The 19,704-nt window shown below is 39.4% G+C and overlaps 1 protein-coding gene across 1 annotated transcript; it reads left to right on the forward strand.

Moving 5' to 3' along the window:
• Window positions 1–2,693: 2,693 nt before the first annotated feature.
• LOC146574934 (rho-related GTP-binding protein RhoA-D-like) lies at window positions 2,694–19,680 on the forward strand. The gene is made up of 5 exons (XM_085275016.1): window positions 2,694–2,863; window positions 12,406–12,563; window positions 14,657–14,777; window positions 15,132–15,262; window positions 16,886–19,680. Exons 2-5 carry the CDS (start codon window positions 12,408–12,410, stop codon window positions 17,057–17,059), a joined length of 582 nt encoding a protein of 193 aa, XP_085131142.1. The 5' UTR covers window positions 2,694–2,863; window positions 12,406–12,407; the 3' UTR covers window positions 17,060–19,680.
• The last annotated feature ends 24 nt before the right edge of the window (window positions 19,681–19,704 follow it).

A 19,704-nucleotide genomic window follows, 5' to 3' on the forward strand; every position in this document is an offset into this window, starting at 1 on the left:
TTTCTTGCTTTTCCAAATGTCTTCAGTTGGTCAAAAGACGTTGAAATAGCTCCAATATATAGTTCAGCACTGTATTACTGAAATATGTGTTAATAACAATCTGGAATCAGAATCAGAATCAGAAAGGGGTTTATTGCCAAATGTTGAGCAGGTTTACAACATTAGGAAATTGCTGCGGTGCTTCAGTGCAAACATAGTGTCATAAATAGCACTTAAATAGACATGAAAAAATAAAAGTAGGGATAAGAATTAAAAGTGCTACGTAGAAAGATATGTGCATGAGCTATACATGAGATATATACATGAGAATAAGTCCTTCCTCGTTAGTGTGGAGTACACAGTGTCCATGTTTCCCAAAAAGAAGTTGAGATTTCAGTTCGTCTGACCACTCTGCCTCCGTCCATTTTAAATGAATTTTGCCGTAAACAAAAGAGCAACGTCCAGAAGTGATTTCTGACCGTATTCCTTACACACAGAGATTTCTCCAGATCCTCTGAGTCTTTTGATGTCATTTACTTGATGATTCAAAGGTGTCACAATTTTATGTTAAGGAACTTTTTTTTCTTGAAAATGTTCCACAATTTATATTTGCATTTTGCCCTTTTTTGCATTTTGAAACTCTGCCCTGCTAGAATGCTGTTTTTGTGACTCGGTCGTGTTACTAACATGTTGCCAGTTAACCTAATAAGTAGAGCTGTTTCTTTTTAGTATACTTTTAGAGCCTTTTATTAACCCCATGCCAACTTTTTCAGTCATGTTACTGCCATCACATTCAGTAACATTCAAAACATTTTAAACATTTGATATATTTTCCATGATCCATTGTTAATAAAATATGGGTTTCTGGGATTTACAAATCAATGTATTTTGTTTTCATTCCCGTTTTACACAGTGTTCAACTTTTGTGGAAACAGGGTCCTTGGTTCGTTATTGACATGAGTACTAAGCATTTGAGTGGTAAATGGCCTGCATTTGTATAGCGCTTTACTTAGTCCCTAAAGACCCCAAAGCGCTTTACACTACATTCAGTCATTCACCCATTCACACACACACACACACACACACACACAGGCAAGCTACATTGTAGCCACAGCTGCCCTGGGGCGCACTGACAGAAGCAAGGCTGCCGGACACTGGCGCCACCGGGCCCTCTGACCACCACCAGTAGGCAAACATGGGGTTAGTATCTTGCCCAAGGATATTTGGCATGCAGCCAGGAGGCAGCCTGGGATCGAACCACCAACCTTCTGATTAGTGGCTGACCTGCTCTGCCACCTGAGCTACAGCCACCCCATGTGTAGTAGAATAAGAGTTAAAAAAAATAGGAACGATAGGAATTCTGTCAATTCCTGACCCATTTATTTTGAATTGAACTGATGACCCTTCACTTTGTCACATTCTGCAGTTTCACTGATGACCATAAAAATAAGTTATTGCTTGTATTTTACTTATATTTGTCTACCAGAAAGTAAAAGAAATCAAAAGCATGTTATCCCACAGAACACTTGTGTATACTGTCAATTTTATCCACAAGAGGTCTAACAATCTTACAAACCTAAAACCAATGCAATATGCCATTTTACACTACTTCTGAAACACTTCAAAAGTTTGGAATTACATTAGGAATTACTTCAGTTACAAAAGAAAACTCAAGCAGAATGGAAAATCAATTTGAGCTAAAGTCCCTGGGACCATAAGGAATTGTAGGTCTTTTGTAAAGAAATAATTATGGACTGCAAGTAAAAGCTTACTCACTTGGATATATAGGAAGATGCACTTAGTAGCGACTGGCACCTTTATGAATTATGTAATTATAAGCAATAAACATTTAGTTGTTTGTTGATGTACTTGTCAACAACTGAAACTCCTCAGAGGAAACAGTAAGATCCCATTTGTAATTTTCAAAAACACAGCGTGACTTAATGTCAGAATTATTAAAAGTACACTAATAAACAGAAACATGTGTGCGCTGTTTGTTAGTGGAGGTTATAACAGAGGGCTACACTGGCGAGATCCACACCCATCCCTCCTGTTGCACGAGTCTTCTTGTACTACGGATGATGTCATCTTTGACTGGGAAGGGGAGGAGGGACCCCGGTGCCTCCAGTGCCTGCAGAATCTGCATCAAGCTAGTGTGAGGTAACTAGAGAGAAACAGGAAACACGACCATCTGTCTTCAAAATCAAGCAAGTGTTTGAGTGTTCGATTTAATTTGACACGAATTCTTGATGACATAACGGCTAATGGTAGGCAGTGCAACAAGATTTAAATGCAAGAATAAAATTTTTTTAAAAAGCCAGAAGTTTTTGTTTGTGTAATTGTTTGTTTTGTTTTTTTGCTTTGTTTGCATATTTTGTTTGTTTTTTCAGTTATGTGACCATTAAGCATTTTGTATTTCTAAACTTTTCAACACAGATAACCCCTGTTAGCTGGGCTTGACTACCAGTTACATAATGGCGCAACTGCCCCATCAGACTTGAAAATTTGTGAAATTAAATGGAATGTGCAAAACGGAAAAACAAGGTAAACTTCGATGACAAGGGAAAAAACTATTTTTTCTTGGATTCACAAAAGTTTACATTCTATCATTTATTTATTTCCAAAGCACAAAAAAGGGAAAAGTCAAGAAGCCGCAAGCTGACCCATTTATTTTGAAAGGCTTGACCGGAGGTGGTTGAAGGTTAGCCTAGCTCGTAGCTTTTGTCAGTGGGAGGATCTCTGCCTGCCTGCCCCGTTTCTCAACACCCACTCTGTAAATTTAGCGAACACTGCAGCAAGAAGTGTGTCTGTGTGTGTCACGATCAAGAGGAAGGAGCAAGCAGGGATTAAGATTAATTAAAACCTCTCGTCCGGCTGGTGACAGGTAAATACGAACCGGAGCCTGTGGTTTGACTCAAAAAAAAACAATCCGACTGTCTAATTATAGCCCACTTACTTGGGTGAAAGGGACAAGGTGGTGGCTTTTTCTCCTACTAACATTCGCCTTTTCTCGGGTGGATGACACTTTAATTCCTGACATCGCTGTAATTTACAGTAAGGTCTAAGCAGCGAGGTTGTAGTTGGCGGGGTGTGTTTCTGTACAACTGTTGATAGCTTCATTGCTGGTAGTTTAAAAGTGACGGCACCAGATCAGATCCCGTCGGTATGTTCTCACTGTTCCAAGTGCTGCGACCTCAATAAGGCTAAGCAGTTCCTTATGGCAAATTTCCAAGTGTACCATTCCTGGGAACACTTAATTTTCTCATTGTTATGATTCAGGTTTCCTGTTTAAGCTACAAACAGTGCTTTTCAAATATACTGAAAGAAATGTGGAGGATGAACTTTGGACTAATAATGTGTAAATAAGTGAAAATCCAGCCCTGTTACTGGGGATTTAATCTACAATAGAGAAACATATATTGGATAACCTCATACATGTTTTCCTTAGTTTGTTGAAATTAATTAGAAAGCTAACCAAAATTCTTGATGCACCTGAGTCAGCTGACTGGTCTGCAGTCTGAAAGCCAATAGCAGCTTTTAGCACTTTTCTCTATTCTGATTGTTCTTTCTATCCTCAATTTCGTTGTTTGCCAGTGTGAAGTGAAAGGCATTTCTGGCAGATTTATACCTCTAATATTGGAATGTCTTTGAAATGTAGATGCCACATGTGTACTAAATGATTAGTCCCTTGGATGGGTGCAGTGATTTATCACCAGGTGGCCTGGAAGTCATTAGAGACTTCTTCTCTATCACTAAACTAGGCTGTCTGGCTGTAGTTTCAGATTCATCTGCTGAATCTCAGGAAGAAAGCAACTTGGCTTTTATCTCAAAATCTCAAGGCAGCTCTTCAAGACATTAAAATCTCTTTACGTTCAGTTTAGAATATGGATTTTTTTTAAAAAAAAACTCTGGCCGTCTAAATGGCAGATTACAGTTCGTGTGAACTACCTGCAGGGTTTTGTTTTTTTATTTTTATTTTATTTTTTTCAAAAAGTGTGAAAATTGTTTAAGCAGCTAAGTCTCATTTGTGCTAACCCATGGTACACATGAAGTTCATCCATCCATCCATCCTCTTCCACTTATCCAATTCAAGGTCACAGCAGGGCCTATTCCAGCTACATATGAAGTTGTTGTTCTAATTTTTTTTAATTTGATTTTGAAAACAATCCAAGTGCTGTTGCACATGAATGGATTATTTGACTGGTCTGTTGACAGACAGACCAGTTGCTCTGTCATCAAGCGAAAAACAAAATGTAAACACTTTTTTAAAGTTTCACAATTATTGAAATATCTTTGAATTTTGTAGAGAACAAGATATGTGAAGTTGGAATTCCACAAATTTTAAGAATCAAGTTATTGTTTTGTTTGTTTTTTAACATTAATAGTTTATTTTTGATCAAATGATTTTAAAATAAATATCTTTTAGGTTTGGACTCTCCCGTGTAGGAACTCATTAGCTAGCCTTGTGGCTTAGCCTCTTTGGGCAATGACACTTTCATTTCTGTCCACCAGTCAATGTTTAGAAATGCAAATACATTTTATAAAAGTTAATAAAAAGCATCAGTGCCTTCAGATAACAGACAATTGTTCTCCATTGCAATTTTGCAAATGGCATCCTTCTTTTGACTGTTTACCTGTATGCAAATGAAGCCTGTTCAAATATGTTTTGTAAACTAGCACTTGGAATATAAACAGAAAATTTTCACTACCAAAAAACTCTGTCCTTCTTACCTACAGATTCTAGAAATGCTCATAGAGATTGTGAAGTGCCAGTGAGAAAGAAAACAGCCTGAAAGCTTAGGCTGTGCTCTGAATAACTGACAGATTTCTACTATTGCAAGCCAATCAATTACTCATTTATTTGAGAAAATATTGGACAAGTATTGAGTAGTTATTATCATTATTATGACTTTAAAGATGAGAACAGTTGGCTTCTAAAGGAACAGACAAAAAACAAACTCAGGGAAACTCAGTCCTCTTGGCCAACAAGTCGTCCCTGTTTGGCTGCTCATGACCTGAGTTACTGAAGAGAAGTGAGTCCTATGGTAGCTGTTCTCTCTCAGTGTATCCGCTGCTTCTTGCCTTAGAGTTTGCCAGCTGACTGAACTCTGTTGTCTTCCCCTACTTCCTCTCAGCAGGCTTCAAGAGCAAGAGTGTCTTCCTTTGTACTTTTAAAGTCGTGACTGCTTGACAGAAGCAATCTATCTAGGTCAGGGGTGCTCAATACGTCGATCGCGATCGACCAGTCGATCGCAAAGGTAGTATTGGTAGATCGCATGGCATTAAAAAAATAGATGCCAGCCTATCATCCATCCCGTCACTTGATTGATACAGGGAAGCCAGTCAGATGACAGCAGATTTTTTCTGACGCTTAGGTCGCTGCGCATGCGCAAACAGCGGCGCGAAGTGTAGTAAAACTGACAAGCTAGTCAGCGAGTTAACTCCAATTTTTAGCTCTCGGTTTTTTCTCTTAAACCTGGCCGTCAGCAGCTACTGTCCGGACTATGCATCCCTGGCTGATTCAATTCAGTGCAAGTCATCAGAGTAAACTCAGGTAATGACAAAAAATTTACATAGTTAATTGTGTTGTGAAATATTGGATATTGCGGTTATGCATGTATATACATTGTAGATATAAAGAATCCTCAATATATTTATAAATAAGTATATGTTTTGGATTTTTGTAGTGGGTAGATCATTTTGACTTGGTCATTTTATAAGTAGCTCACATGAGGAAAAAGTGTGAGCACCCCTGATCTAGGTCATTAATCAGCTGATTATGGTGATCAAACAAGTTTTTGCTGCATGAGACTCCACCTATGTAATTGTGTTGAAACTGCAAACACCTGAAGGAACCTTATTTGCTTTTCTGATCACATGCTTATACTGTTGTTATGAAGTGATAGGCAGTTAGTTTAGTTTATTAAAATCGACCTTCCAGACTCTGCCAGGCCATAACTTTGGCTTAAAGCCATGATTTTCCTGATCTCTTTATCACAAAGCGACCTGAAAGTTGGTACAACTTGGTACAAACCTACAGAACTGCAGCAAGAAAAAAACAACTTATTTCCCAAAATGTCAACAGTCCTTTAATGCATAAAAATCTCTGTTTAGTTTACAATCACCTGGTCGTCTTCATATGGATTAATTGTCCATTGCTGTTAAGAGGCCTAACGAAAGCTATCATATTTGTTTTTTGGTTTGTTTGTTTTTTAATGTCTTGGGCATAGCTGATTTTGGCACATTTGACCATTTCCTTGGGTGTAGCATATGGTCATGACTCGGTGAGACTCAGGAGCTGGGGTTTTTGTGCCCAAAGAATGTGAGAGGCTGACTTGATCTCCTCTGTGTGTTCCTGCTCTTGTGTAATGCAGATCGGCATTGAAACATTTCGTTTTTTTGCGCTGTAGTCAACAGCTTATAGTAAGAGGGCTATATTTGATCAATAAGTACTAGATATGAAATGGCTTGAAGGTCTCTTTCAAATTCCTCCGTGTAATCTTTAATCTTGGTAGATGAGATGTGTGTAGGTGGTGCTGACAGCTGGTCCTGCGGGCTGTCTGCTCTATGTCATACACAGCCTTTGCCAGTTTATGAACTTTGTCCCATTTCTTAGGTTGCCTCGTGCAGAGGTGCAGCTAATTCCTGGGTGCCCTTAGATCTAAAGGTTTCTGGACTGTTTCAGGACTGCACCTCTTGAGGATAGAAGGCACAAGTTGTCTGTTATTGTGAGTTGCGGTTCAGGCGCAGAAGTTGCTTGAGGACATTTTTGTAAAAGGCAAGCCCCTGAAGTACATTAAAAGGCCTTTTTCTTCTGTAGTTTGGAGCTACTCTGAAGACATTCAGGCTAGATGGGAATGAATGTTTCTCTGTCAAACTGAGTCAAAATCCAGTCTGGCTTTTATTATTCTGTTCGTTATAAAACCTGTTTCTACAACCAGAGTTGGACAGAGCTCCTTGACAACTCCTGTCTGTGTCAGATTTTTTTTTTTTTCTTTTACTGTAGTGCACACTATCAGTCCTGTGACCTTGTTATATGTGCAAAACAATCCTGATGGGATTCATTTCCTGTTATATGTTTGCAGGACATGAGAACAAAAAGTCATCATCGCTGTAGTCTCAGGAACAACATGTTTGTTAATAGCTGGATGTTCGTGTATGTTCAGCATTGTTGTTGATATCAAACTCACATGAGCAGAGAGAGGCAGCTCTACCTCAGCGGTCAGGGTCACGCTCTACTCTGCAGTAACTCTGTTCAGCTTGTTGCATAACTCCTGTTGGCCCTTAAGCCTCAGGAAACCTCCTTAGAGAAGGATTGAGGTGGCGTGTTCATTAACCCGGGGCATTGCTCAAATAGTTGTACAGAGTAATGGTGCTTTGCTTTCCCTTTTAATGGTTGTCTTTGGACCAAGTCTTATGACCTAAGTCTTAGACTTAAGACTTAAGTCTTGTTTTACACTTTATCCCCTTCATAAGGACGCTATGCTAAAAATATTTATTCGTGTTTGTTGAATTTTGGTTTGTATTTAACACCTGTTTCATGATGAAATAATAAGATAAATAAAAAAATACATAATAAGTTATTAGAATCATTTTCCGTTCATTGACTGGATAATTAAATCTAGGTCATTTATACCTCTTGATTATATGTGAACAGCTTACCAACTGAAATATTCATCATAATTATTTAAACTTTGATACTTCTCTCTTTTTTTGTGGATGAACAAACAAGATATTCTTACATGTTGGGGGATTTGGAGAGTAAGTGGATTTCGTTACCTTTGGACAGAGTGGCATAAGCTGTTTTTCCCTTAATTCCAGCCTTGAGGTAATTCTGTCTGTACTATCCCTTCATATTTTAACAGACAAGTATAATGTTAGCAGTTCACTCTTATTACCCTTAACAGTATTACTGTTAAATGCATAGCATTTGTAGCCTAATCTAATTTTCAATGCCTGCTACTAGACTTGCCTTTTGAAATACCTACAACTTGACAACAAATACATAAGAGACCATAAAAATGCAAGCTATTGCTTCAGAGCAGTGGGTTTTAATCTTTTTGTGCCAATTTCCAGGCTTCACAGGAAAACCTTTTGTCATGTGTTTGTTTTCTTGGTAAATTGTTTGTATGTAGATAATTGTCATTTTTGTGCTGTTCTTTGTTATTAACCAGGAAAGTGGTCACTGCATTTCTTGACACCAAGTGCAAACAGTAGAGTGGAAATTGTTCCTCGGTTGCTTTTGGGCTCATTTGTCTTAGCATGAGATGAACTGTGAAAAATTAAATGCAGCCTATAGTAGTGCTTTTTTTTTTTTTTTTCCTGTTTTCCTTCAGGGACCACATAACGCGTTAGCAAGAACATTGTCTTTACAGCGTGGCTCACAGTGTAATGCAGAAATCTTATAAAGTCCTGATAGACAGGATATTGTTCATTCTTTTCAGATTTTTCTTGTAGTTTAATGAAATCAATCTTTTTCTTCAGGCCTGCATTTCAGTGAAATAATATGGAAAGGGACTCCTCGGTTTGAACTGCTATTAACGCAGTCTGCGACCAGGAGTTGTATTGTTTCAACAGAACTCGGCCCTTTATGAAAACAACACAAGGTTCAATGGCAGCTTGTTGCCCCAGAGGCATAAAATACAATCCAGGAAGTCTAGATTTGGTAACAGATCTGTGAACATGAAGGTATTTCAGAGCCCAAAACAATAGCAGCAGCACTATGAGAAAATACCATGCAACTGTGGAAAGTTACTGTGGTGGTAATTATTTTTTTAACTTATTCCACTTGAAATGATCCATTAGAATTAAGGGATTGGCTACCAGAGCGCCTCAGTAGGAGACATTATGTTGCAATGTGAAGTGCAGTCACAATGAATTTTTGCAGGCACCCTAGCTTCATAACTAGAAGGATATTTTTCAAATAAACAAACAGGCTGCTTTTGAGGTTACCCAGAATGCAACCTTACCTTTTTTTTTTTTCTTCAAAGGGTCACGACCTTGCTTTGAGATTTTGATGGGAAAAATAAAAATTTCAGGATCATCTCACTAGATAAAAGATGAATGTTGGCTTTTCTTCCAAGTAACTCAATCTTGACTCTAAGGTCAGTTAATTAAAGTTGCTTTGGTGTCATCCTGTGTTGTTTTGTTGGTTTTTTCAGGCAGTGTGCTTCTTTGATGTAAATAAAACTGATGGTCCTCAGCCAGCTCCACCATGATAGTTGAGTTTTTATGAACGTATTCCAGTAATATCTCTGTGCACGTTCAGATGCCTCGAGTTACATTGTGTACAGTCAAAGATATATATATGCCAGTTTATTTTGGCTTTTCCAAAGCTTTCAGTAAGAGTGTTAATTTTTTTTAGTAACAACTGCACCTGCATCCAGTGGGGTTTCTAGTCAGACACTAGTTGTGGTAAGCGATGCTCAAACATGTTTTAATTGAATCAGGGTAAGAAGAGACTTCAGTATGAACGTGGAGAGGATGAGCTAAAGTTTTTTCCATGCTGAATCATGTTGAACAGGTGTCATCTGGAGGATAGAGCAAAATCGATTTCTACTAGCAACCACCTGCCTCTTTAGTAGTTGCTGTCATTAGTATCCATTAGTCCCTAAATTGAGAGCATCAGTCATAGACAGCCTGAGGATTTGGCACCATTTGTGACTATATGGGACATTTTCACGCATAATTTCCTTTTGTCAACGTGTCAAGATGTTCTCTCACAGGCTGCTAATATCAATAGGAAGAACTCAATGTGCAGCTCCAAAGAGCAACTGTGTACATGTGGATGTATGTGAATGTAGGCAAACGTCTGTGCTTGCTTGCACGCGTTGCCTCTGGCTGCTCCCTCCATGCTCCGGCTCAGCCGAGGCCTGTCCAAACAGAACTACAGCCAAAAAAGCTCCTCCCAGGCTCCACAGAACAGGAAGTGGGTTGTTTTGTTTCACAGAGGCCTCGGTGCTGCTGTCTCCCACTTGTTTGGCTCTGAACCCATCATCTAGTTGAGAGTATCTCTGGTCCATTTGGCAGTCTCTGAAAAGCAAAAGATGCTGTGTGGTGTCTGTTGAGAAGTATCAGGCACTCTTCAATGCAGCTCATTATTTTTTGTTGTTCTTTTATAGCTGTCAAAGCCTTTTTTTTGTTCTTCATGAGCATATTAAACATGCAGAATAACTGGAGTGAGTAAATGGAGTGAGCAGCCTAAATTCAAACTTAAGTATTTGGTGCAGCTTAACAAAAGCTTTGCAGCTGCAGCACGGTTTGTGGGAAGTGTAGGAGTGGGTCCTTGGGCAAAAGACAGAAAATATGATCATACTCATGACCACAATTTCCATAGCAAGAAACAAGTAACCAAGTTGTTATTAAAACTGTCAACCGCCAAACACCCAAAGTTTCCTCCTGGTTATGCCAAGTTTTCATATGCATGGTAATGGAGCTGACAAGTAATTCATTCACTTACCCTTTTCATTTTGCTCTTTCCAGAGCAAAACTACTGATTCGGCCTATTTATTTCTTAACCATGTCCATGTAATTTAATTTTAATAATTGTACGTACTTCCACAGACTGTATTTAAATGAGCTGTTGTCTGATTCGAGGTCAGCTGGTTAGGTGCTGATAGAGATGTTTACTGGCAAAAGTGGTCAATGGAGGATTTACTGAAAAAGTCAAGGCAATATGAGGTTTTCTGGGTACCTTATGCTTCAACTCGTGTCCACTTGGAAAAAAGCTGAAACCAATTATAGACAGTAGCTCCACATGGCTGATTACCGTCAGCAACACATGGTGAAATGCAATTAAATTTCCACATTGTAATGCTATTTCTTAACCCAGGTGTTTACCACAACATAGAATGGGCAGTTAACCAGCTGTCAGCTTTTTTTCCTTCACTGAAATTGCCTCAATTTTACTGGCTGTTGTTTGACCTCTAATTTCTTTGCTTTTTCTGGAAGTCCCATGTCACCCTTACTCTCCAACTTCTAAATATTTCTGCAGCCACAACCCATTCAGATAATTAGTTGTGCTTGGGGTTTTTTTTGGTTAAAATCCCTGGTTTCAGATACTCAGATCTGAAATTCTGTCAGTTTCTTCGTCTTCTGACTGTAAACTGTAATTATTTCTCCACATTTCCAAACACAGCAAACTAATTGCTAGTGATAACCTGCCACAGCATTAACTTTAGGGATGGGTATTATCAAACAGTCTGCAAATTATTCCTGTAGTAAAATCTGTACAATCTGTGGTGTCCCGTTTTCATTTTTCTTGTGTTTGTAAACGGATGAGATGCTAAACAAGCTTATTATTTTTATGGTTATTTTATGACTTGTTAAAAGGTATTCAGAAGATTAATTTTGCACATCCCCCCCCCCCCCCCCCCCCCCCCAGCTCTGCATGAAATAAATCCTGTCTAACAAGCCGTCCTGATGATACGATATGAAACCAGCAACAGTTTAAATAATGACCTCAGTCTGTGTTTCATTGTGACGTCTGAAGAATGGCTTGATGCTGCTTATTGAAAGCACTGGTGTTGCCATGCATCTGAGCAGCAATTAAAAGTGGGCGTTGGGGCAGACTCGACTTAAAGTTTTGCCTGTAGCACAGAAAGATGAATTTCCCTTGATAAGTCGGTGCCCCTCGTGAAGAGTATTAGTGTCAAGACTGTCTGGCAGAAGGTGGATGAGGTGAGGAGCCAAATGACTATATGCACAGCTGCTCCCAGGCAGCAGGGCTCCAGCTCATCCATCAGCTGCACTGCTAACTCATCCCCATGCATCCCCAAACACACCAGCTGAACTAGTCTTCTGACCTGGGGATACTCCATAATGTTTCTTGATGGTTTGTGCACAAAAACTTGCAAAGCTTCTTAAAGCATAGGTATAACATTTAATTGATTTTGATTTAGGGCTAGGATGCCTGCACAGTACACACATGGAAACAAAACGAGTTTAGTGTTTTGGCTTTTTTAGGATGCCACCAACTACTCTAATTTCCTTACACTTTTCTCCTCCTTGCAAGCCAGCAGAGGATGATAACAAATCCCTTCATTTCCTAGCTTGTCTCAACATGTCTTTTATTCCTCTCCTTCACTCCAGTCTCATCCTCCATCTCTTCTGTTTGTGTGGCTTTGTAGACTAGATTTGGCATTGGGGATTCAAGGTCTGTGACTGCATTTTGCCGTGACAGTATGTAGATCAGAGCTTTCCCGAAGGTGTAATGCCGTACGGTCTGTCAGAAATGTCAGAGTGGTTGCTTTGGAGCTACACTGCTTGAGCAAGGAAAAAAAGCACTGTGTTCTTGATTTATCTTATGATCCCTACAAATAATTTAAATAACTACTATGTAAAATCCACAAATAGATGAGACGGTTAATGTGTTGTTTGACTTCAGGCAGACATGTTTTGAAGAACTTCTTGTTGTTCTCCCAACAGAAATGGCAGCCATTCGGAAGAAGCTGGTGATTGTTGGAGACGGAGCTTGTGGGAAAACATGTCTTCTCATTGTTTTCAGTAAAGATCAGTTTCCCGAAGTCTATGTCCCTACTGTGTTCGAGAACTACATCGCTGACATCGAGGTTGACGGAAAACAGGTTTGTGCTATTTACACAAAAACTGACTCGATTAAAGTGATGGTGTCTCTCGTCATGAACACAGAAATGCTTTTCAATTATTTAGGCTAATTATAGATTTAAGAACATGAGAGTGTAAGTAAAGTCCAATCCGCCTCAATTACTGCTGCTACTGTCAACCTCTCCCATCTCTCACACCAGACAGTTTGCACTAATGTTGCCAGATGTACTATAAACACTTGAGGTTTTTGTTTGTTTGTTTGTTTGTTTGTTTGTTTGTTTGTTTTTTAAGTAGTTGACCAAAGTAGGCTTCTAATTATGATGATGCAACTGCTGGCTGAGAATGCAAGTGTGAAGTGGATTTTATAATATTTCAGGAGCTAGCTTTCTGAAGGACTACATTAAACGAAATTAAAACAGGCCACAGGCACCAGTTGAAAATTAAGAAGATACATTTTTCTTAATTGCGGCGTAAATATAATCTTGGTTTCCACAAATTACAAAAAAAAAATATCAACACTTAATTTTTTTATTGGGGTACTCTGAAAGAGTAGTGACCTTATTAGCCAGACAAGAGATAATGTGCTATCGACACCATTGTTTACGTGTGTGTGTGTGTGTTTTTGCTCCTGGACAAGAGCTGCATGCACAGCCTTAAACAAGAGAAAACAAACCTCTGTACAGTTTTTTGTGCGTGTGACGTCTTGAATCTGAGTCATGGGAAGGTGGTGAGGGTGGCGTTTAAACTGCAGATGCCTCGTTATGTCCAATCGTTTTATTTTTTTTCTTTAGCCGACCATCACTACACAACTTGGCAAAACAGGAAATGACTCTACTTCCCAGCTTCCTGTTCAGACGGGGAACAGGGATGTATCTTAGCAATCCCATTCCTTTCCTCAGGATCACCATCCTCATGCTACTGCCTGATAAACGTGCCTCACTTCCTGTCCTTGTCCTGGCTGCACTTCTTAGGTGAAGGTAGGCAGGAGGTTAAAGCTCTTGTTCTGGACAGGAAATTTAAAGTTAGGGAGCCATGATGCACAGATTAGAAAGGGATCATTTTGGAAAAGATGTGAGTGTCAAGTCTTTGAGTGTCTCTATGGAGGATAACCATCCCGTCAGATTTAGCTTCTTACACAACAGGATGGATTAGATTTGTGTTCAGCCCCAAGTTTTTAGCTCCTCAACCCCCACCCCATGAGGCAAAGATGCTCTCATCGTCAGCGGACTGAGCCGATTCCACAAATAGCTGGGGGGTTTTGGGTCTTTTTCCTCTGTCTTTCCCTTCCTGAACTCTGCAGCTTACAACTAGTCCAGTGGGAACATAGAGCTCTGGTTCCTCATGCAGTCTCAACAGTGTTCGGCCACCTCCCACCTTCTGCCTCTGCAAACCTCTATTTTGGGACTGTTAACTGATTTTTGTGCTTTCTGTGGGCAGACAAAAATCTGTCATTCAGCAAAGTTCTGGTATTTAAACTTTGCAAAAGTTTCTTTTTTCTTTTTCCATTGAATCCAATGAGTCAGCTGAAGAGCAAACTCAAGGGAAGCTGGGCTGTTGATGCCCTTAGAGGGAGACACGCTAACCGGTTTGATGGTTGCTAATCTCTCACTTTCCCTAATTGAATTAATCAGTGGTGTGATGGGATGAGCCCAGTCACCAAGTTCATTTCCACAACACTGACAGCCTTACACAACTAACAGACTTACAGTATGAAGCCCTGATTAGGTCAGAGCTGCTGGGGTGATTTTAAAAAAAAAAAAAAAAAAAAAAAAAAAAAAAAGAATTCACTTTAAGATGAAGAAAGTAGTTGTAGCCAGAGGGGAAAGCGATACTATGTCAGATACTTCCAGCATTGTTTGGTTCCCCATATTTAAACCTCCAGCCTTTGGGAAGATTACTCAGATCCTCCACATGCCTCAGAATTTCTGCGTCATTGAGCAGAAGTGATGTCATGACTGGTTATCTGTTGCATTCGTCTCCATTAGTGGGCAACGGTATGTTAACTGTTTACAAGATAAGTCTGTGTTTATAAAGATGAGTAATATTAAGGAGCAAAACTGCATTTGTTCTCTGTTCCAGATGAATCCATGTTTTGATGTTGTGTTTTTTCCAGGTGGAGTTGGCATTGTGGGATACCGCAGGCCAGGAAGACTATGACAGGTTGAGGCCTCTCTCTTACCCCGATACAGATGTCATCCTGATGTGCTTCTCCATTGACAGCCCAGACAGTTTAGGTGAGGAAAGAATAATGTAGAGTAGTCTGTTTTAAAATGTCATATTACAAATGATGAATAACGAAACTTATAGTACTTATAACTTATATTCCATTAAAATGATCGTTCATGAACATATTGCTCTATTTTACATAACCAAACGTAGGTCAAATAAGCGAGAGAGGGTCCTTGTAAAATACCCTAATATACTTGATGGGATTAATGCAGCTAAAAACATCTTTGCCTCAAGGAGGCTGCAGAGCAATCCATCATGAGAAGTGTTCTGCACTGTGACTCTGCACTGCTTGTCCTCTTTTTATAGTTCTCCTCCCTATACTGAGTATTTCAGCTCACTTCTTGTCTTTCCTGGGACAGAAAATATCCCTGAAAAGTGGACGCCTGAGGTGAAGCACTTCTGTCCCAATGTTCCCATCATCCTGGTGGGGAACAAGAAGGACCTGAGGAACGATGAGCATACACGGAGAGAGCTAGCCAAGATGAAGCAGGTACAAAGGCCCCTGACGGTCAATGAACAGTGGAATGAGCTAATCTGATGCAGGTAGAGAGCTCTTGAAATCTCAGGCACTAAAAGGCACTGGATATGTGCTGGGTTGAAACATTTCATTTGTTAGGATTTTGTTTGACATATTTAGGCACGTGTTATTGACCCTTTTAAAAAAATAAATAAATAAAAAAGGGTCATGTAGCACTACCATCCTGTGAATGTTTGCAGTCTCACATTTATTTCTAAAGAAGCTACATGACAGATGACGTTAATCTTGCTTTTCCTGCTTCACCAGCGTACTCTGTTTAAGAACTGTCAGCTTATAGAAACACTAAAGGCCTGTGTGTAGAAATGGAAAATTCATTATTGTACAGGGTTTCAACCACATGTTTATGACATTAAACCACCAGTGTATTAACTACAGCATCAATCTCACAGCTTACTGACAGTGACAGGACTTTTCTTAATATTTTTCGACCACATCAGAACTATGACAGGACAAATGTTCTAATCCAGAACAGCATGTGAAAAGCAGAAGCCTCAGATGGCTGTACAGTCAGAGCATGAAATATGATTCAGGGAAGCTGGTTTAATTTGTCACCGAGTATGAACGCTTATCGCAAAACACAGCGTTCGTACTGCAAAGAAGATATTATGTAATTGGACACTTTCTATCAAATGGCTTTACAAAATAAAATTGAGAGAAGACAGCAGGAGGAAGAAGAATCCCTCTTCTAGGATTGGCATGCAATCATTTAGAGTAAGAAAGCAATAGAAGAATCGAAATATAGAAAATCACAATGTCAAAAATGTCAATGTCAGTAACAAGTTAAAGCATGTGTCTCTGTCAAACGGATTTCATAAGATGTAAAAGATTTCAATTTGCTAATCAAAACATACTGACATTATAAATGATATGTCAAAAAAGCAAAATGTTTTGTTTTCTGTCACTAAAAGGAGAACAGCAAAGTGAAAGCCTGAATAACATCTCAGTTTTATGTTTTCACAGTGGAATCTGTAGATGAGCTTTTCCTGTCTGTGGAAATCAAGACATCAGTAGTCAGTTCAAGAGTTTGACTCTTACATAGTAAAACAGACATTGGTTTGATATTTGTAAGATATGTGATAAATGGCTTAGACATAAAGCCATAAACTTGAGCCCTTGATTCCAAGATTTCGTTGGGTTGTTAAATGAGTCATGCCAAAAAGGCGGTGAGAGGCACATCAAACTGTGCTTATTCTTTTGTTAATAAGTATTATGGTAGTGAGGGGGTGTTTAGACTCTTTAGACTGTTTTATCAGCAGTTCAAATGCAAAAATACTCAGTTTACTGTCACATGTATAACAAAAAGAGCAGTAAACGGTAAAAAAAAAAAGCCTTTTTTTGCATGAAAAATAATTCATGTTCTAAGTACAGTTACATTGATAATTTTGTATTGATTCTGCTTATGGAATGACTTATTCTTGACTGATTGTTAGTGCTCTAATTTCACTTTAAAAGGGGGGGAAAAAATCAAGGATCTCCTCAGTGGTATCGTGATTTTCCCTGGAAAGTAAACTGAGCTCTCCTTCTTTTCTCAGCACTTTAATTGAGTCCCTAATGGTGTCTGATCTAACCCTGCAGGAGCCAGTGAAGACAGAAGAAGGCAGAGACATGGCTGGTAGGATCAGCGCTTTTGGCTACTTGGAGTGTTCTGCCAAGACGAAGGATGGTGTGCGGGAGGTGTTTGAGATGGCCACAAGAGCAGCACTGCAGGTCCGCAAGCGCAAGAAGAGAAGTGGCTGCACGGTGCTGTGAGCAGTCCAGACGCCATCAAATCAGCTGACCAATTGGAGAAAAATAACACATGAAAAAGGACTGACCTATTACCAAATGGATCTTTGTACTGTATCTCACATTTCATGACAAAGACAGGCAGATGAATTGAACATAAACAAACCTAATACAGGAAATGAACTATATGACATCTGTGGCTAGAAATTGATGTTTCCGTATTGATTTGCTTTTGTCCCTCCCAAAATCTGTCTTAACAATTTACACTTTTTTTTTTTTTTTTTTTTTTTTTTTTTAAACTTGGCTTTGGTAGGTGCACATTTGTATGCGGTATTGTTCTTCACAAGCTTCTCGGGCAAGTGGCATCATTCTTAGCTTGTATAAATAGGCAGTTCTGTTTCACTGTAGCAGTAGCGATAGAGAATTAAAGATGATATCTTGTGACCATAAGAGCTAGTGCCTTTTTTAAGTTTATACACCACCGTCTGTTTGTCGGCGAGCTTGCATTTCGGCTGAGGACCCCTTCATTGTACTGTAGCTCATTTTACAGTGTTGTCATTGTGAAACCTGAGCAAAGCCATAAGTAAAGGCTTTCAGTGCTCGTCAAGTCAAGCACAATAAATGGTTGCTTGTGTCATTTTTTTGTTGGTATGAAACATCAGTTTCACCTTCTCAATTATGAGCCCACTCACATCGAGGATAAAGAAAGGCAGCTGCTTCTGTAATGTAATGTGTCAACAAAGGAGTGTGCTTCCCATTCTGCATAAAATTATTCACATTCGCCCCTCGTAATTGTTGCTAGAAGCTAGATGGGAGGGGAGGGAGAGGTGGCCAACTGAGACGCAAGCCAATATGACTCAACTATGCACAATAGCTGTTAGGACCAACAGGGAGATGACACAAGTGGAATCACATGTAGGCCACAGCCTGGTGAACCCTCCCTTGTTTGTTTATTATGAGTGACTAAGTTCAGCTCTTTTTGCTAAGTTAACTGGTTACACCCGTTATTGGAATCTTGTTTGTAATGCTGGTTAGCCCAGTCATGGAAATCGCATCCTGTTAGGCTGGATGTTTCCGGTTGGACGACATTCTTTACATGTCTGAGAAGAGCCACAGTGTGAGTGAGTGAGTCTTGTTTTTTTTCCTGGTGCCTTCTCTGTTCTGGTGTGCCTTTTTCAGTTGTTCTCTCCCAGACCAGATGGACTAGCTGCTGAATGTCAAGCTGATACTCACTGACAAGGTCAAGAGTCACCGTTCTGATGTTTTGTTTTCCAAGGCTTGGTTCTTTAAATAGATTGATGCATGGTAAAATGTGTTATTTGATGTATGCCATCATTTAAAAAAAAAACCATTTTGTGTAGGACACATCTTTATCTTGTCAGATGAGCAAAAGAAGTTAAAGTTCTTGCATCATGTGAAAATTACAATATGGTTGATTGAGAAAACATCTGTATGCAACCATTTCCTTTGATGTTTTACTTAAAAAAAAAAAAATCAGTTACAACCTATAGGATGGAATTTAAGCTCACTCTTTGGAAATATACTCGGCATTTAAGGATGTAATTAAATTTCAGTTCACTAGGACATGCCAGATCGTCCTCTAGTATCTGTATTTGCTCATATCCTCGCAGAATACTCTAGTGAACTTCCCCTGATGATAATAGCTTGATATTCTTGAAAGGCCCTCACCGACTGTCCTGGGGCACACTCTTTCACACCACTGTTGCTCAGTCATCTACTTTACATGCCCACTGGTTGCATGAAGGGTGGATTTCTTAATACGGTATACGTGGCAAAAACAATATCATCTGTGTTGCATGCAACCTTCTTACAATTCCATCAAAAGCGCCAAACCTACCAGTTATTGTAATACTGTGTGTAATGCAAATTTAAACCCCTCTGCTGGTGAAGCACAAATGCTTTAAACGAGCGGGCCAGCAAAGAGGCTACAGCTCAGACGAGGTGTTGTGATTGTTTTAGCCGACAAACGCACACAAACAACCTACTAATGTTCTATCCACCCTCCAATCTTTAGAGGGCGGATGCTACTTTTAACTCGGGACTCTGTGCACTAATATGGACAACAAGCACACCATTTGGGCAAGGGTAAACATTCATATCTCTACAACTTCTTATCGATGAAAACATTTCATAGTGGTGGTATGGTGTTGACGTGTCTTAACAAGCTCTCGCAAGGAATACTTGGGAATTAGAGATCGGCAGAGAGTTAAATAACTTAAAGCTGGGAGTAGAATCATAACAATTGAAAACGTTCCCATAGAGCAGCGGAGGAGCTATTGTTGAACATATCACTAAGAGCATGTACTATACTGCTGTCCATGTGTATGCCGATAATGTCCCGCTAAAAAATGTCCTTGCTCTATTGATGCATGCATGAGAAATCCATGGGTCTTTACAGTGCGCGCACATACAGAAGCACTAACATCGCACACCGCTGTGGGAACAGCTTCAGCTCAGTGTTGTGCAACTTTTATTTCTCTCTCTGGAAGTATTTGAAATCAATTAAAAGGATCCAGATTTCTATAAAAGCTCATTGTAATAATGCTTTGTAAACAGAAAGTGTTGTAGTGAACATTTGAGCTGAAGTGAACATGAACATTGTTAATAAACTATTTTTGCGAATAGACAGACCAGTCTCCTCAGTCCAT

This window comes from Mchenga conophoros, linkage group LG5 (genome assembly GCF_057382185.1).
Source record: "Mchenga conophoros isolate Kocher_MC1m ecotype Shallow Benthic linkage group LG5, M_conophoros_male_GT1.1, whole genome shotgun sequence".
NCBI classification, from domain to species: domain Eukaryota; kingdom Metazoa; phylum Chordata; class Actinopteri; order Cichliformes; family Cichlidae; genus Mchenga; species Mchenga conophoros.

Coding starts and splice junctions, on each gene's coding strand:
- LOC146574934 (XM_085275016.1), top strand. CDS start 12,408: ATGGCAGCCATTCGGAAGAAGCTGGTGATTGTTGGAGACGGAGCTTGT. Junction 14,778..15,131: donor TGACAGCCCAGACAGTTTAG/GTGAGGAAAGAA, acceptor TTCCTGGGACAG/AAAATATCCCTGAAAAGTGG. Junction 15,263..16,885: donor AGCTAGCCAAGATGAAGCAG/GTACAAAGGCCC, acceptor CTAACCCTGCAG/GAGCCAGTGAAGACAGAAGA.